Consider the following 2515-nt stretch of genomic DNA (forward strand, 5'->3'; position numbering starts at 1 on the left):
CAACACGAGGTTGGCGATAATTTTAATTTCGTAGATTTACGGACGGAAAACTCGCGACGCTTTAGAAATTTCGACATGCTCGGGAGAGAGGCTAGTTTCGTGATACGACCAATACCCGAAGGTGAGGATACTGTTCGCTGGCTAGAAAACGCGTTCCGTGAAATCTACGCGTATGCGATACGTTCGTGCGAACCGGGCGATTACGTGGGTTTATCGTTCGATTCACCGAATTTAACGCATGGTCCAGCAGGACTATCGTTTCGTCCGGTGCGTGACTTAACTTCCGAGGACATATGGCGACTCGTGAGTTCAGTAGCTCAAAGTGCCGGAGGGCTCGATATCGCGGAAAATTTCGACGTACGCGTTTTTACGACGTTGCGGCACCTGCGGGACGTGGTGGTAGAGCAAATCGACTAACACGCGAAGACGTAGCAAAACGCTCGATTTTGCAATTAAATAATTCTGATAATTTGTGTTTTCCACGTTCCCTCGTAGTGGCACGAGCACATTGTGAACGAGGAAATCTGCGTATGGGTGAACTCCATGAAAAATGGAATTGCATAAGACGACAGAGCTCCTCGTTACAATCCGAATTAGCGAAAGAACTAACGAGGAACGCTGGCGTCACAATTCCCGAGCAGGGATGCGGTATGCGTGAAATCGAGCGTTTTCAACGTTACCTCGCTGCCGAAAATATAGCAATAATTGTGTTCAATTTTAGTACTTTCGGGCGCGGTGAGAATCCGGTATATGACGGTTGCACGTTACTTGACCCTCTAGGACGCGAACCGAGTATTAAACTGCATATAATGTACTATGAACGTAAGCGTCATTTCAACCCGATATTAAACGTAAAAGCCGCTGCTGGTTCTCGCGGGGGATATTGCGTCGTGTGCAATATGGGCTATCGTAAAGATAGAGGTCACCGTTGTACTAAAAAATGCCCACGTTGCCACGCGATTCCGTCGTGCGAATCCCCCGACGCGCAGCTAATTAAGTGCCAATCGTGCAATCGTGCGTTTTTCGGTACCACGTGTTTTGAACGTCATCGCGCGGAAAGATCTTACAACGATCAATCCCCCGCAAGCGTTTGCGAATCGGTTAAAATTTGTAACGATTGCGGGCGATTCGTAAAGTTAAATTCAAAACACGAATGCGAAATATCCTATTGTAGAACATGTCGATCGCTTCAGTCTTCGAATCATTTCTGCTTCATGCGACCTCTTCGATGTAAAGTCGTTACTGAGAATCCGGGTGAGGGTACGAGTAGTGCGACGATACAGGAAGACGTGACACATGCAAGTGAGAATGAGCCCGAAGTCAAAAACAAATTTAAAAGAGACCACGTCGCATTCGTGTTCTACGATTTTGAAACGCGACAGTACGAGACTTACGAAGGTAAAAATTCACGTTCCAACTCTCTGCGTCGCAGATCAGATTTGCGAAACTTGCGCGGAGATAGACGATATGTCGGTGCGATGTCGTTGGTGCGGAGTACGCGAGTTTATATTTCGAGATAACCCCGTGAAACAGTTTGTCGAACTCGTAACGCGAACGACAAAATGTTTTAAAAAGATTATTTGTATCGCTCATAATGCGAAAGCGTTCGACGCGCAATTCATTTTAAAGTATTTAGTAGAAGAATCCGAAATTACGGAAGAACCGCGGGTAATTTTGAACGGGACGAAGATTATCGTAATGACGGTCGGGAATACGAAATTTATAGATAGTCTCAATTATTTACCGATGCGTTTGGCCGATTTACCCAAAGCTTTCGGGCTGAAGAATACGTCGGACAAAGGCAACTTTCCTCACCTGTTCAATACGAGGGAGAATCAATCGTATATCGGCCCGATACCTGACGCGCGATATTATTCTCCCGATCAAATGAAGCCCGAAGAACGAATGCGATTTACAAACTGGCACGATGAGATGATACGCGCAAATTTTATTTTTAATTTTCAACATGAAATAGTAAAATATTGCCGTAACGACGTAGAAATTCTTCGACGCGCATGCATGGCGTTACAGAAAAATTTTTTTGAAACGTGGTAATGTGTGTCTGTTCGAGGAATGTACAACTATCGCTTCCTCGTGCATGAAAGTTTTTCGCAAAAACTTTTTGCGCGAGAAAGAAATAGGAATCATTCCTCCGGGCGGATATAGAAATGCGGATAAACAATCGCGAAAAGCCTTAAAGTGGTTAGTGTGGAAGGAGCGTGAGCTCGGTCATCGCATAATTCACGCGGGACGAGGGCGCGAGTACGAGATTGATGGCAGGCGCGTTGACGGATACTACGAGTCGGAATCGGCAGACGGAATACAACGTTACGTACTTCAATTCCACGGATGTTTCTGGCATGGATGTCCGACGTGCTTTCAGGTGAATCGCGACAGAACGTTTTCGTCCACGAATCGTGGAGATACGATCGACGCGCGTTACGAACGAACTCTCGCATCGACATATCGTCTACGAAAACGGGGATACCACGTGATAGAGAAATGGGAGTGTAAC

General features: G+C 46.0%; 1 protein-coding gene across 1 annotated transcript; it reads left to right on the forward strand.

Moving 5' to 3' along the window:
- Positions 1-1308: 1308 nt before the first annotated feature.
- LOC108764521 (probable DNA polymerase) lies at positions 1309-2055 on the forward strand. Its single transcript, XM_018512808.1, has one exon. The coding sequence runs from the start codon at positions 1309-1311 to the stop codon at positions 2053-2055; it is 747 nt and encodes a 248-aa protein (XP_018368310.1).
- The last annotated feature ends 460 nt before the right edge of the window (positions 2056-2515 follow it).

This window comes from Trachymyrmex cornetzi, unplaced genomic scaffold, assembly GCF_001594075.2.
Source record: "Trachymyrmex cornetzi isolate Tcor2-1 unplaced genomic scaffold, Tcor1.1 scaffold432, whole genome shotgun sequence".
Classification (NCBI taxonomy): Eukaryota; Metazoa; Arthropoda; class Insecta; order Hymenoptera; family Formicidae; genus Trachymyrmex; species Trachymyrmex cornetzi.